The sequence below is a fragment of the Bos grunniens genome, chromosome 10, assembly GCF_055505025.1.
Source record: "Bos grunniens cultivar Pamir isolate PY7600 chromosome 10, Bosgru_T2T1.0, whole genome shotgun sequence".
Classification (NCBI taxonomy): domain Eukaryota; kingdom Metazoa; phylum Chordata; class Mammalia; order Artiodactyla; family Bovidae; genus Bos; species Bos grunniens.
In genome coordinates this window covers 36,031,031-36,044,681 of record NC_141174.1, presented here as the reverse complement: position 1 = coordinate 36,044,681, position 13,651 = coordinate 36,031,031, and the positions used below count along the sequence as shown (strand labels likewise).

Sequence of the window (13,651 nt, the reverse complement as noted above, 5' to 3'; positions counted from 1 at the left end):
AGCAAATTTGGAAAACTCAGCAGTGGCCACAGGACTGGAAAAGGCCAGTTTTCATTCCAATCCCAAAGAAAGGCAATGCCAAAGAATGCTCAAACTACCGCACAATTGCACTCATCTCACACGCTAGTAAAGGAATGCTCAAAAGTCTCCAAGCCAAGCTTCAGCAATATGTGAACCGTGAACTTCCTGATGTTCAAGCTGGTTTTAGAAAAGGCAGAGGAACCAGAGATCAAATTGCCAACATCTGCTGGATCATGGAAAAAGCAAGAGAGTTCCAGAAAAATATCTATTTCTGCTTTATTGACTATGCCAAAGCCTTTGACTGTGTGGATCACAATAAACTGTGGAGGATTCCGAAAGAGATGGGAATACCAGACCACCTGATCTGCCTCTTGAGAAATCTGTATGCAGGTCAGGAAGCAACAGTTAGAAGTGGACATGGAACAACAGACTGGTTCCAAATAGGAAAAGGAGTTCGTCAAGGCTGTATACTGTCACCCTGCTTATTTAACTTATATGCAGAGTACATCATGAGAAACGCTGGACTGGAAGAAACACAAGCTGGAATCAAGATTGCCAGGAGAAATATCAATAACCTCAGATATGCAGATGACACCACCCTTATGGCAGAAAGTGAAGAGGAACTCAAAAGCCTCTTGATGAAAGTGAAAGTGGAGAGTGAAAAAGTTGGCTTAAAGCTCAACATTCAGAAAATGAAGATCATGGCATCTGGTCCCACCACTTCATGGGAAATAGATGGGGAAACAGTGGAAACAGTGTCAGACTTTATTTTTCTGGGCTCCAATATCACTACAGATGGTGACTGCAGCCATGAAATTAAAAGACACTTACTCCTTGGAAGGAAAGTTATGTCCAACCTAGATAGCATATTCAAAAGCAGAGACATTACTTTGCCAACAAAGGTTCGTCTAGTCAAGGCTATGGTTTTTCCTGTGGTCATGTATGGATGTGAGAGTTGGACTGTGAAGAAGGCTGAGTGCCGAAGAATTGATGCTTTTGAACTGTGGTGTTGGAGAAGACTCTTGAGAGTTCCTTGGACTGCAGGGAGATCCAACCAGTCCATTCTGAAGAAGATCAGCCCTGGGATTTCTTTAGAAGGAATGATGCTAAAGCTGAAACTCCAGTACTTTGTCCACCTCATGCAAAGAGTTGACTCATTGGAAGAGACTCTGACGCTGGGAGGGATTGGGGGCAGGAAGAAAAGGGACGACAGAGGATGAGATGGCTGGATGGCATCACTGAATCGATGGACGTGAGTCTCAGTGAACTCCAGGAGTTGGTGATGGACATGGAGGCCTGGCATGCTGCAGTTCATGGGGTTGCAAAGAGTCGGACACGACTGAGAGACTGATCTGATCTGATCTGATTGATTTCAAATATGATACTATTTTAAAGTCTTTATATTTTAGAGATACAGTAAAGTCTTTATCAATGAAATGACATATCTAGGATTTGCTTTAAAATAACTCAGCAGGTAATTCATATTGATGCATGGCAGAAACCAACACAATATTTTAAAGCAATTACCCTTCAATTAAAACTAAATAAATTTTAAAATAATTCAGCAGGGAAGGTGTGTGACAAGCAGGATGAATAAAGGCAGACTTCTGTCTGTATTAATGGTTGGGTGATAGACATATTCAAACTCATTATACTATTCTAACTTTGTTTACATTTGAACATTTCTACAATAATTTAAAAACTGACTGCAATCCTGACATTTTCTAGCAATTTTTCCCCGTCAGAATTTTGATGTGCCAGGCAAACAGGCCAGTCACTTCAATCGATACCTTGGAATAACATGTTGACTGAATACAGAAAAAGCCAGGTGCACGACTCCATGAAGAACAAAGATGTTTAAAGGATGACTTCTGGCATAGAAGTGTCAGGAGATCCAAAAGAAATAACTCCCATGACTTTTTCATAAAGCTAAATCCTCTACATCTTTCTTTAGTGTTTAAAAAAACAAGCAGCATTTATTGAGCATTTATGCACAGAGCACTGTGCTAGAAGACACACATTAGGAAAGGGTCCCTGTCTTTAAGAAATTAATTCAAACATTCATCAACTTGTCTACATGTGCTGGGCAATCTGCTAGACATTCTAAGGTAAGGACAGACAGTCACTTTTCTTCTAGAAAACTATGACTCAGGCTTTAATAAAACCAAATTCTAATGAGCAAATGTTCTCTCAACCTTGAGTGTAACAAATTTACCTTGATTCAGACAATCTTTGAACAATCTTTGATTAACACAATCTAAATTATCCCTCAATCTAATTTCCATAAGCTCAATGGAGAATGTATAACCATAGGGAACATATTCATTATATTACCTAGAATTATGAACTGTTCATATAATCTTACATTCATAATCTAGGATTCATCAAAGATTAAATAGTTGCCCTCTCCTGGCAAATTTCTTTACTGCAGTCTGACTCAACCAAATACTGGACTCAAATTAGAGAGGTATACAGCAATGAGTCAGTGGGGGAATGCCCAGGCATGGAACAGTTTCCAGAGCTGGACAAAGAAAACAGCAGAGAAGATACAAAAAGGAAAGAGGAGGAGAAGGGAGGTGATTCAAATAAATCTGTAAATTACTACTGTTACAATTAAGTTGTGAGAGATTATGAGGATTCTCATTCTCTATCATTCTCCCAATGCTGATACTTTTCAGATAAAGTGAAAGTGAAAGTCTCTCAGTTGTGTCTAACTCTTTGCGACCGCATGAACTATACAGTCTGTGGAATTCTCTAGGCCAGAATACTGGAGTGGGTAGCCTTTCCCTTCTCCAGGGGATCTTCTCAATCCAGGGACTGAACCCAGGTCTCCCGCATTGCAGGCAGATTCTTTACCAGCTGAGCCACAAGGGAAGTTCAAGCCTTGGGTAAGTTCTTTCTGTGCCTCAGTTTCCTTATCCCTAAAAATCGGGCTAAGTTCAAGCCTTGGGTAAATTCTTTCTGTGCCTCAGTTTGCTTATCCCTAAAAATAGGGCTAATATTACCTACCCCATTGGCTTATTGTGAGGATCGATAAGGCAATACATGTAAAGAATGCACAACTGTGTTCAGCACGTAGTAATCAGTTGTGTTTGTTGCTATTCAGATGTCAGCTCAAGCATCCACACTTCCGATCTCCCAGCACAGATGAAGTTCCTTTGTTAAATGCTCTCATGGAGCTGTGTTCTTTTCATCATTACATTTCTCCATCTATAATCACACATTCATGTGATTCTATTGAATATGTGACTTAATCCAATAGACTATTCTATGAGAGAAGAAACCATATCTGGTTTTACTCAGTCTACTTCCCAGCATTCAGCACAGTGGGTGGTACTCAATGAATAAATGAAATTCAATTATAAAGTTCCCAGACAGTCTAATGAATAACATCACTTAACACTCGAATAGGCTAAATTGTGTTGAAGATAAGTTGAAATCCTAAATCTCAGTACCTCAGAGTGTGACCTTATTTGGAAATAGAGTTAACTGCAAACATCATTAGCTAAATTAAGATGAGGCATGTGTGCTAAGTTGCTTCAGTCACATCTGACTTTTTGCAACCTTATGGACTGTAACCCGCCAGGCTCCTCTGTCCATGGGATTTTCCAGGCAAGAATACTGGAGTGGGTTACCATGCCCTGCTCCTGGGGATCTTCCTTACCCAGGGATCAAACTCGTGTGTCTTATGTCTCTTGCATTGGCAGGCAAGTTACCACTAGCACCGCAAGGCATACTGGAGTAAAATGGACTTAATCCTATGTGACTTGATATCCTTAAAAAAGGGAAATTTGGACACCAACAGAAGCAGAGATGGGAGTAATGTAGCTGCAGGCTAAGAAACACCAAGGACTGCCAGCTACCCCCAGAAGCTGGGAAGAGGCAAGGGAAGGACGCCCCTGACTCCCTTCAGTTTTCAGAGGGAGTGTGGTTCCACCAATGCCTTGAATTCAGACTTCTAGTCTCCAGCACTGTGAGACAGGTTTCTGTTGTTTGAACAGTTCAGTCTGTAGTACTTTGATATAGCAGTCCATTGAAACTAGGACAAGTACCAGTTTGTTTGGTATTTCAAAGTTATGTGTAGTGACTTTTCCTCCCAGGCCAGAAAAAAAAAAATGTTAATAGATAATACATTTTTAGAAGAAACTAGTAAGACTTGCTTCTCTCCTCCATTCTCAATGACTATACCCTAAAATCCAGTCATATACTTTAACAGTCTTGTTATTTTTTTCTTCTTTATTCACTATACCTTTTTCAGCAATATACAGAACTAAGTCCTACACAAGATTCATTAACAAAATGAAAACAAAATTTAGTAGTGAATCGAGATTTAAATGAACTATACACATCCAAAATAGTACCTCTCAATGATGAGGTTAACTTTTCTACACCATACTTTACAACTTAGGTCATAAATTCATCTTTTGCCCACAATATGGGAGGGGATAATAAATAAGTTGACTTTTTGCCCCCCTGCACATCTTAGAAGTTGTTACAATTCTTACTTTATTGTGGGATTCTGAAATGGTAAATCACAGAAGTTTGTGAGTCAAAGAAAAAGAAAACCTTTTGTGAGCGCTGGCATATTTCAGTATGAAGTGGCTAAGACTCAATTTTGTACAAACAGAATACCTAATGCCTGGCTTTATCTTTAGAGAATAGCTGTCATCTTGCAGTGTACATGGTTGAGGCAGAGTGGGGGGCCAGTCAAGAAGCCCATCACCTGTGGTGCCATCGCTTCCTCCTGCGTTATATACAGGCCCACATGCTCCCCAAATCTGGGACACTGTCAGCTTGATTCATGAAAACTTCTCTGGCATCCTGGACAAGACAAGTTAAAATCTATTTCAACTAGAAATGTGACAGAAGAGTCAAGACTCTCGTGTATTTCCGTAAACTCATAAAAAGGACAATTAATGAGACAAGTTATACTCAGCCTTAAGGACAATTAATGAGACAAGTTATACTCAGCCTCTGGTGGATAATACTTTCTAAGGCTTCCCTTGTGGCTTAGCTGGTAAAGAATCCACAGGCAATGTGGGAGACTTGGGTTCGATCCTTGGATTGGAAAGATCCCCTGGAGAAGGAAAAGGCTACCCACTCCAGTATTCTGGCCTGGAGAATTCCATGGACTGTATAGTCCATGGGATTGCAAAGAGTCAGACACCACTGAGTGACTTTCACTTTCACTTTTGAGTGTCCCTGATGGCTCAGATGGTGAAGAATCTGTCCGCAATGCAGGAGACCCAGGTTCAATCCCTGAGTCAGGAAGATCCCCTGGAGGAGGGAATGACAACCCACTCCAGTATTGTCGCCTGGAGAATTCCATGGACAGAGAAGCCTGGTGGGCTACAGTCCATGGGGATCACAAAGAGTCAGACACGACTGAGTGACTAACACTTTCACTTTCATTATCTAAGAGGTTGTTACCATTTACACCCAGGAGAGGACAGGGGAAGGGAAGGGTCAGACACAAGGACATGAAGACCAAAAACCTCAGGGAATAGTAGAACCTCCAATTTAATTAAGGTTCTGAATTTCAGAAATACTGGAAATACAGGAAATATTTAGAAAGAAGACCTCAGCAAAGTAAATTCTTGAATATGTAAGAGAACTTGGATGTGGTTAAACTCAAATGGAACAGCAATAGATAAAGGTGAGCTGTCCTGTGATGCTATTCAAAGGACAGCCAGTTCCTGGAAGACATGAGTTTCTCTTCCAGCCTTCCCTCCACTATGAACTACAGCCCAGTGGCGAACAATAACCAGGAGACTTGCACAACCTTGACACAGCCCTGTTACAGCTGACCACAGGTGTGCCCATTATAAGGTACACAAAGGAAAGTAAAGTGTAGCAAGGGTCATGAAGCTACACTGCAGCACAAGGGGAACTGAAAGACTCCCCAAACACCAGAAACTAGCATCAATCCACTCGAGAGGAACTGAAAAAAGATACAATAATAATTTGGGGAATATAAAGTAAAAATTTATTTAATTTTATATTTCACAATATTTAATTCAACACTAGTAACAGGAATTAATACACAGATATAAAAGATGTTAAGTATCTTATTTATAGAGAAGTGATAGTTTCAAATAAGTTTGTTTCTATCCAAAATAATCTATAGTGGGCATTGAATTATGATCTCTAAAGAAATAAAAATTAGGAATTGGGTAAGAGTGTTTTCCCTATTACTTACTTCCGTATTTTCTATAGATTTAAAGTACCCTTCCCTCTCCCACCTAGGTGGGCCCAAGGCCTGGACCTCCGCCTTCAGGTCCATTCCTTTAAGTTCAGCATCATCCTTGTCAGCCTCTCCTCTGTCTTGTCTTTATGCACCTCTAAGAAATCAATGGAAACAGTGTCAGACTTCATCTTTGTGGGCTCCAAAATCACTGCGGATGGTGAGTGCAGCCTTGAAATTAAAAGACACTTACTCCTTGGAAGAAAAGTTATGACCAACCTAGATAGCATATTCAAAAGCAGAGACATTACTTTGCCAACAAAGGTCCATCTAGTCAAGGCTATGGTTTTTCCTGTGGTCATGTATGGATGTGAGAGTTGGACTGTGAAGAAGGCTGAGCGCCGAAGAATTGATGCTTGTGAACTGTGGTGTTGGAGAAGACTCTTGAGAGTCCCTTGGACTGCCAGGAGATCCACCCAGTCCATTCTGAGATCCTGGGATTTCTTTGGAAGGAATGATGCTAAAGCTGAAACTCCAGTACTTTGTCCACCTCATGCGAAGAGTTGACTCATTGGAAAAGACTCTGATGCTGGGAGGAATTGGGGGCAGGAGGAAAAGGGGACGATAGAGGAAGAGATGGCTGGATGGCATCACTGACTCAATGGACATGAGTTTGAATGAACTCCGGGAGATGGTGATGGACATGGAGGCCTGGCATGCTGCGATTCATGGGGCTGCAAAGAGTCGGACACGACTGAGCGACTGAACTGAACTGAACTGAACTGAAGAAATCAATATTAAGTCCTTAAGTATGATCCTCTAGATAGAGGCTTTCAAAATTTTGACCACAATATAAGAAACACATGCTACATATGCAGCTAGTACATACTGCCCCCAGAAAAAAATTATACCAATAAAACCTACTTGGAAGTTTCTCAAAACATTTACCCTTACTACATATGATAGACTGATTTTTCTCCATTGTACTCCACCTTATTTTAATGCTGGTGACCCAAGTACTAGGTCAGAACTCAGTCTGAAATGCTTAGTAGAGATGATAACACTGATATATCTTACTAAGTAGCAACATTAGGAAGCAGATAAGAGTTCTGTCTTTAGTCTGCCAGGATTCAAACACCAGCCAACCACTTGAAGTTGTCAACCTCTCTACTTCTGCTTCCTTATCATGGGGTAAAAGAACAGTGCTTAATTCAGAAATGAAGGTTAACCAAGACCACACATATAAAGCACTTGGAGCATGAAAAGTATTCAATTAATGGCTATTAATAATTCTTAAATGGTCTGTGAGTTTTTATTGTGTAAAATATATACCTAACACTCATCATCTTAACCATTTTAACATGTGAAATTCAGAGGCAGTTAGCACATTCATAATGTGTGCAACCATCAAAACTCTCTAATCCCAGAACACTTTCACCATCCCAAAAGGAAACCTAGAACCCCTTAAGCCCATTAAGCAGTTTCTCCCCATTTCACTCTTCTCCCCAGGCCCTCTTGGGCATGATGATGATTAGATTCTCCCTAATCTGATTTCTCTTCCTAGGTCCATAGACTTTTCAAATAATAAATTAACACTTGACTAGAATCATTTTCTTAGGTAGAATGAAGTGTTCTTTACAGTCATTAGTTCTATGGCTCATAAAACAAACCTCTACGAATCATTTCTTAGGTGAACCTTTTTGAGCCACTTAAGGTAATTCTGTGACCTGCCTCAGGGTCAGAAATCGCTCTCTCTGTGAATTCTATTAGGGCAAGATTTCCAAAGCTTGATCAAGTGCAAAGGCCCCTTTCAGTGTACACAAGAGGCAGACCGAGCAGGGCCCTGAGAAAACGTTTCTACATCGTGGAATATCACCAAATCATAGAATATTTGCAAAAGGAAGAATGTTTATTCTTCAGTCTTTGCATTTTGAAATTCTGTATTCAAGGCTCCAAACGTTTACCAACATGGGGTTAAAAAAAGTAAACACGGACACAGAACGAGATATCCAGGTCTTGGCTTTAGGATGCAGTGTCATTTCCTTTTTGGACCTCACCCCTCTCACACTGATTTCCCACCCTTCCTTTGGGGTGGCGGGAGACCAGTGCAAAAATAACTGTTTTTCCCAGAATCAATTAAGGGAGTCTCCAGAAACTCGGGGGAAATAAACCTGACCCGGGAGGTAGGTAACCTGGCAAAGCAGCTCTGTTACTCTTTGAGAAATGGTGACGGCAGAAGGTTTCTTGGGTCAAAGAAATAAATGTCACCAAGAGGTACAGAAGATGTGAACTGGAAAACAACGTCCTTAGTCCCACTTGTGTAAGTCAGAGCTTTTTTTTTTTTTTTTACTCTCCCTCTTTTTTTTTAATTTGACCAACACCCCTCACCCAGAAAACAGGCAGCGAAGTCCTCTGTTAATTTCCACCCCAACCCTGCACCCTTGCTCTCGGCCTCCTGGGCAAAAGCCTGACCCTCCTCTGGCGCGGAGAGCACTGGGTCAACCCTGTTCCTTTGGGATGGGGGTTGAGGGGTGGGTGATACAGGGACTCCGGGTCTCACTGCCCAGAAAACTTCCCCGACTCCCAGGGAGACGCTTTCCTGCTTTGGGATTTGGGAAGTGGGGTAGGAAAGGGGGAGAAGGCTTTAAGCAGCAAACTAACCCAAGAAACTTCACACCTCAAACTCCAGGAAAGCCTGTACCCAGAACGATATCCAATTCTGGGAAAGTCCTGAGCTGTAGTGACCTCGATGTGAACAAAACTATGACTTTTCCAAGAGCCGGGTGCCCTGGCAAGTCAGCAAGAATGAGGATCCCCGATGCTCCCCCGGCGCTCCAAACACACGAAGCCAAGACTTCATCCCAGACCTACCAAAAAATGAGACCTCAAGAGCAAGGATGACTTAAGAAGCCATCACTTCCCGGAGCCCAGATGCACGTTCCTCAGGTATCCGGCCCTGGACGTTCAGGCTCCCGCCCGGGGGCATGAGGAAGCTCGGTGACTGTGGTCCCGCCAGCTCAGGCTGGAGGAGAGGGCTGCGTGCAGGTAGTGGGAGGACCCCGCGAGGACGGCTGCAGACAGGCCCCGGGGGGAGAGGCCGCTGACTCTCCCGGCGCCCGAAATGAGTCCCACCCAGGCTCCTGTCCTTGGCCCGACGGCTGGGCCAGGGCCGAGGGCGGGGTCGGCAAGTGCCAGCATTCGGCTTCCTCCGCCAAGAGTGAGCAACTCCGGAAACTTCCCCAAGCCGGCGCAAGCTTCCCGCGGCCACCTCCCCAGTGCCCTGCACGCCGGCCGGCCAGCGAACACACTGACCTGAGATGGTTTCCTGGTAGCCTTTGGTGAAGAACTGCATGGCCGTGGCCGCCCTCCAGGGCGTCTTGATCAGCCCCTGCCGCTCGGGGTCCTCTCCCAGCGAGCGCAGGATGGACGAGTAGGCGGCCGCCAGGTTGGGGAGGTTCAGCTCGTTGTCCTCCTCGCTGCGAGGCCGCTCGCCATTCCAGCCGTCCGCCGGCTGGGCGCTCTTGCTCTCCGGTCGCGGCGGCTTCTCGGCGGGCGGGCTTGGCCCGGGCCGCGGCGGCTCCCCTTCGAGGAACCCATTGCTGCACCTGGCGCCCCGCGACTTCAGCGTCACCCGCCCCGGACCCTTCTCCATGGACCCGTCGCTGCCGCTCCGGAAGGACCCTCGGGTGCGTGAGGGACTTCAAGTGAACTTCCCGGGCCGGGAGTGGGCTCTGACCCGAGTCACCTGAGGAAGATAGGCCTGGAGTCAGCAACACGTTCCGAGTCTGGAACAGACGAGCCAGAAGAGTGCTGTGTCGCCTCCTTTTTATGGGCTGGCGGCTCGGTCGGCGCCGCGGGGCGTTTCTATTGGCCGAGTCTCCTGGCGTCACGGCGCTCACTCCGCCCCCCGCCCCTCCCCGCCCTCCGCCCGGTGCCCTGGGGGCCGGCAGACGCCGGGGGGACCTTGTCCGAGCCCCTCCCGCGCCAGCCGGGCGGATTGCATTGGACCTTTTAGCTGTGACCAGATAAACCAAACCCTAAAGGGGCTGGTGGCTGGAGCGTGGGGAGGCAAGGTCTGAGTGCCCAGTCAACCATTCCCTCTTAGGGCAAAGAAGAGGCTGCATCAGAAGTGTCCTGGTCCCCTCGTCCTGTCAAAGATGAGCAAACAGGTGGCCTTGTCCAGGAAAATGTGGGTATGGAAACCAACTCATACTTTCAGGTCAGGAAAATAATATGAATTGAAACGCTTGAGTTCGTTAGTTAAAAATGTGTCCAATGCACCTGCTTCCTGGCGCTGTAAGGAGGAATGTTACACCAGGTGGCCCTTAAATGAGTCCCTATATCTAGGAGGATGGTAATATGTGATGGCCAGAACTTTGACCCTGTGGAAATTGATTAGCAAGCGAAGAAAAACTAGGGCTTTCATCAACAAACCACTTGCGGTTTGGGGAAACCCAATTGTAGGAATTTGGTGCTGATTATTTTAACAGTGACGTGGTGAGTACCTTTCCCCTGATGTTGCTAGAGATTGTGAAACGTTGTTGATCAACTGGACTCTTAACCAGTGACATCTGCTTTGACTGTGTAAGATTTTTTAAATGGACAAATATTTAAATAGAACAAATATTAAAAGCAGCAAGGGAAAAACAACAAATAACACACAAGGGAATTCCCATAAGGATAACAGCTGATCTTTCAATAGAAACTCTTCAATCCAGGAGGGAATGGCAAGACATACTTAAAATGATGAAAGAAAATAACCTACAGCCCAGATTATTGTACCCAGCAAGGATCTCATTTAAGTATGAAGGAGAAATCAAAAGTTTTTCAGACAAGCAAAAGCTGAGAGAATTCTGCACCACCAAACCAGCTCTCCAACAAATACTAAAGGATATTCTCTAGACAGGAAACACAAAAATGGTGTATAAACTCGAACCCAAAACAATAAAGTAAATGGCAACGGGAAACGTAAATGGGTTGAATGCCCCAACCAAAAGACAAAGACTGGCTGAATGGATACAAAAACAAGACCCCTACATATGTTGTCTACAAGAGACCCACCTCAAAACAGGGGACACATATAGACTGAAAGTGAAGGGCTGGAAAAAGATTTTCCATGCAAATAGGGACCAAAAGAAAGCAGGAGTCACAATACTCGTATCAGATAAATTAGACTTTAAAACAAAGGCTGTGAAAAGAGACAAAGATGGTCACTACATAATGATCAAAGGATCAATCCAAGAAGACGATATAACAATTATAAATATATATGCACCCAACATGGGAGCACCGCAGTATGTAAGACAAATGCTAACAAGATGAAAGGAGAAATTAACAATAACACAATAATAGTGGGAGACTTTAATACCCCACTCACACCTATGGATAGATCAACTAAACAGAAAATTAACAAGGAAACACAAACTTTAAACGATACAATAGACCAGTTAGACCTAATTGATAGCTATAGGACATTTCATCCCAAAACAATGAATTTCACCTTTTTCTCAAGCGCACATGGAACCTTCTCCAGGATAGATCACATCCTGGGCCATAAAGCTAGCCTTGGTAAATCCAAAAAAATAGAAATCATTCCAAGCATCTTTTCTGACCACAATGCAGTAAGATTAGATCTCAATTACAGGAGAAAAACTATTAAAAATTCCAACATATGGAGGCTGAACAACACGCTGCTGAATAACCAACAAATAAAAAAAATAAAAATAAAAAAAATAAAGCACAGAGATGGCCAGAGTATGAAAAATCATGAACTATCTACTAGAACCTTACTGAAAATGAAATAAAATGGTCAAGTTGGAAGTAAAAGGATTGGAAAAGATACACAAACAGTAACCAAAAAAAAAAAAATAGTAGTGTCTATATTAATATCAAGTAAAATTGATTTCATATCAAAGAAAATTACCAGAGACACAGAGAAACATTATATATTGATGAATCAATCCATTAAAAAGACATGGCAATTCTAAGTGCTTATATACCAAATGACAGAGTTGCAAATTATTTGATGCAGGAACTGGTAGAACTGAAAGGAGAAATAGACAGACTGAAAATTAAAGTTGGAAAGTTCAACATCTCTCTCTAAACAATAGAGAGAACTAGACAGAAATCAGCAAGGATCTAGAAGAAATCAGCAATACCATCAAACATCAATGTCCAGTCAACTATAATACTTCACCCAATAACAGCAGAATAAATATATTTTTAAAGGGTCTATGAACACATACCAAGATCATATCCCAAGCCATAAAATAAACCTAAACAAATTTAAAAAACTGAAATCATACAAAATTTATTTTCTGATTACAATGAAATCAAACTAAAAAACAGTAACATATACCAGGAAAATTTCCAAACCCTTGGAAACTAACAACTCATCTGTAAATAATTCATATATCATAGAGAAAGTCTCATGGGAAACACAAAATGCATTGAATTGAAAAAAAAAAAAAAAGATTTTTTAAATGGACCTTTTTTTCTCATTAGGGGAATTATTTCCCAATGCCAAAGGTGAGTTTTAAAACATGTATCAAATTAACATTTTATGATTTGCTCCAGAGAGATTCTTATGCTGAATTTCTGACATATAGACAGATATTTAAAGGCTTAGGATCAGACACAGTAGAAGGGAAGTCCCTGGAATTGATCTATACTAATAAATTGGCTCAGTCATTATTACTAATTTCTATTTATTGGATGTCTGCTTCAGGCATGGCCCTGTTCTAAATGTTAAGGAAAGAAATATGGGAAATACCTTGCCTCCTAGGAACTTTTAGTCTGAAATGTTGGTGTAAGTGGGATTTTTAAAAATAGTTATTGGACTTCTATATACATTAAATATCAAAGTATATTGATCAAGAAATATGAACCTCCCTTGGAAAGCCTCTTTGTCACTCTCCTAATATTTATTGTAAGTGCCCCCCACACCCCTGCAAGATCTTATAATATTTTTTCTCTCTAACTTCTCTGCCCACTGTCCAGTGATACTTCCTGGTCAGAATTATCCACTGGGTCTCAAACTATTTCAAGCTGGAGACATTAAAAGATGACCTTGGATTTAACAAATGAAAACAAAGATACCAAGTGAAGTATTTTTAAAATGGACGGATTCAAAGGAGATGCTATCCATAAGATTTTTTTTCAGTAGCCCTTGTAAAGATTAATATATTTCCCAAAACAATTTCTAATGAAATTTTTATCCTAAAATTGAACATTTTCTTATAAACACTGCCACTAGGCATTAGCACTTTTGTTACCAATTACCAGTATAAGTAACTGGTAATTATATATTATTGGATAATATATATATATATTGGATTTGTTATATATATATATATTGGATTTGTTATATATTTACTTGTAAAATGGAGGCAATGGATTTCAGCCAAATGCCCAAGGGTAATACAAGGAAGCTTTAAAATCACGAAC

At 42.0% G+C, this 13,651-nt stretch overlaps 1 protein-coding gene across 11 annotated transcripts in view; it reads right to left on the bottom strand.

Annotated features, from left to right (window-relative positions):
* GCH1 (GTP cyclohydrolase 1) overlaps nucleotides 1–10,007 on the bottom strand; it is a 56,478-nt gene extending 46,471 nt beyond the window's left edge. For 10 of the 11 annotated variants that reach the window (XR_015134354.1, XR_015134356.1, XR_015134355.1 and 7 more), the window contains exon 1: nucleotides 9,518–10,007. Coding sequence is in view for 7 of the 11 variants with exons in the window: in XM_086320598.1 (XP_086176724.1) it covers nucleotides 9,518–9,857 (340 nt within the window). In the remaining 4 variants the exon portion in view is untranslated. Of the gene's footprint in view, nucleotides 1–5,984; nucleotides 6,363–9,517 lie in introns of those variants that run through there. The other variant, XM_086320603.1, reaches the window with a different exon arrangement.
* Between the last annotated feature and the right edge of the window lie 3,644 nt (nucleotides 10,008–13,651).